The 2,084-nt window shown below is 36.9% G+C and overlaps 1 protein-coding gene across 1 annotated transcript in view; it reads left to right on the top strand.

Annotated features, from left to right (window-relative positions):
• The window catches only part of dgke (diacylglycerol kinase, epsilon), a 12,831-nt gene that overhangs the window by 7,353 nt on the left and 3,394 nt on the right, over positions 1-2,084 (top strand). The window contains exons 9-10 of the mRNA XM_016461807.1: positions 509-636; positions 831-942. Of these exons, the coding sequence (XP_016317293.1) occupies positions 509-636; positions 831-942 (240 nt within the window). The remainder of the gene's footprint in view (positions 1-508; positions 637-830; positions 943-2,084) is intronic.

Below are 2,084 nucleotides of genomic sequence, written 5' to 3'. Positions count from 1 at the left end.
TACAACAGAACAGCAATGCATTTTATGGACGACCGTTTCGTGAACCTAGGAGAGGAGGTAATTCTGACTTTGCTATGATCAGCAAAGTTACTGTTTTGTTATTAGTTTAAGTATTTGCTATTGACTGTTCAAATGCAGAGTTTTGCGCATCGTGTGTGTGTGTGTATGTGTGTGTGTGTGCGCGAGCGAGTGTGAGAGAGAGAGAGAGAGAGAGAGCGAGCGCGAGAGAGGGAGAGAACATATTCTGTTACACCAAATACACAAAATAATGATCTTTAAAAAAGCATCATATGACCCCTTTAACACAAAATGCAGCAACGTGCTGTAACCGGTAACCGCTATACCACAGCTCTGACCAAATGTGTATTTTTAAGCATAAACTACAGAAAAATCCTGTTTCTAATAGATGTAACTATGAGTTTATAGTTTCTCTTTTTGGCCACACATATGGAAGATGCTGCATTATTATAGATTTAATGTTCGATAATGCTTAATTGTGCTTCTTTAGCTGGAGCTGGATGGAGAACAAGTGACTTTGCCCAGTCTGGAGGGGATAATAGTGTGCAATATCGGCTACTGGGGCGGTGGCTGTAGACTGTGGGAGGGAATGGGAGATGAACCCTATCCTCCAACACGGTGAGAATCCAAATGCCACTTTACTATACACTTCATATTCTCTACTATACTATAATATACAGACTTGGCTTTGTCAAGATTAGGTTGAAATTAAATAAAAATGTATACTTATAGATCTGGATCAGAGTAGAATGACCTTTGCAAATATTGCCTGTTTAATTAGTATTTTCTTTATTTCCTTTTTCTTTCTTTAGTGTTGATGATGGTTTATTAGAGGTGGTGGGAGTTTATGGCTCATTCCACTGTGCACAGATCCAGGTGAATCTGGCCAATCCTGTGAGGCTGGGACAGGCACATACAGTACGGGTAAGACATACAAATGTTCTTTATTCATACAGCTTAAATGGTGCTTAAGTGTGAGTAATGGTTCAGCTCCATGGCACTCAAAACACTACAACGTCTCCACTTTAGGGTGTGTCTATAGCAATTTTGTTTAATCTGTTTTTTCAGTACACAGTCAATATAATCATATATATGTCAATTTAATAAACTTGTTAAGTCTATTCACAGTGAAAGTGTCAAAACTACAATATTTAACATATATCAAAGCATCCAATGTGTAAACAATATGATTCACACACAAAATCCAGCAGAAACTCCAGCACAATCTGTATTTTTTAAATATTTAAGACTCGTTTTTATGCTCGTTTGCATAAAGTTTTGTATACTCTTGGATGCTCAGTGTTTTTCACAAGCCAACACGTGAGCTTCCATAGAAATGAATTGAAAACTCCAGACAAACTAAACTATACTTTAACATGCCTATCCCCTTGCAATGACGTCTCTTCCCTTTTGCGGTGTCTACAGTGTCAGGTCTGGGCAATAAGGTTGTCCAATAGCCAGTCAAGTCTCAATGCTGTCCCTTCAGCAACCTGTCACTCACATGAAGTGACTGCAGTAATTAGCAAGCAACAGAAATCTGACTATCCAATCGATTTCTGAAAGACAAATTCAAGTCCCTCCCTTTATTTTTCTTATTAAAGAAGCAATTTCACCTGGATCACAACTGGGAAAAGACGGTTACAGTTTTTATTTCATGCTAACTTTAATGCCTGTTTAATGTTCCCTCCTGGTGGAATGACCTGCCCAACTCAATCCGAGCAGCTGAGTCCTTAGCCAAAATCGGCTAAAAACACATCTCTTCCATCTTTATTTGACCCTCTAACTCTAGCACTCTCTATTCTAATTCTATTCTTTAAAAAAAAAAGCACTTGCACTCTATTTATTTACTAACTGCTTGTTTTCTTCAAAAAAAAAAACTAACACTAGCTTCTCTGTTCTGTTTCTTTTTTTTGTATTCTATCTATTTGTTTTCTTTTTATTTATTATACAATTAACAAAAAGCAAAAGAAAAGGCCTCTAACACTAGCTTCCTCTATGCTTTTTCGATTCTATGTGTTTTCTTTTTATTATATAATAAAAAAAAAAAACCTTGCTACGTGTACTGC

This window comes from Sinocyclocheilus anshuiensis, unplaced genomic scaffold, assembly GCF_001515605.1.
Source record: "Sinocyclocheilus anshuiensis isolate Anshui unplaced genomic scaffold, SAMN03320099.WGS_v1.1 scaffold612, whole genome shotgun sequence".
In the NCBI taxonomy this organism is placed as follows: domain Eukaryota; kingdom Metazoa; phylum Chordata; class Actinopteri; order Cypriniformes; family Cyprinidae; genus Sinocyclocheilus; species Sinocyclocheilus anshuiensis.
Note: the sequence above shows the minus strand (reverse complement) of the source record. Positions and strands in the feature narration are given on the sequence as shown.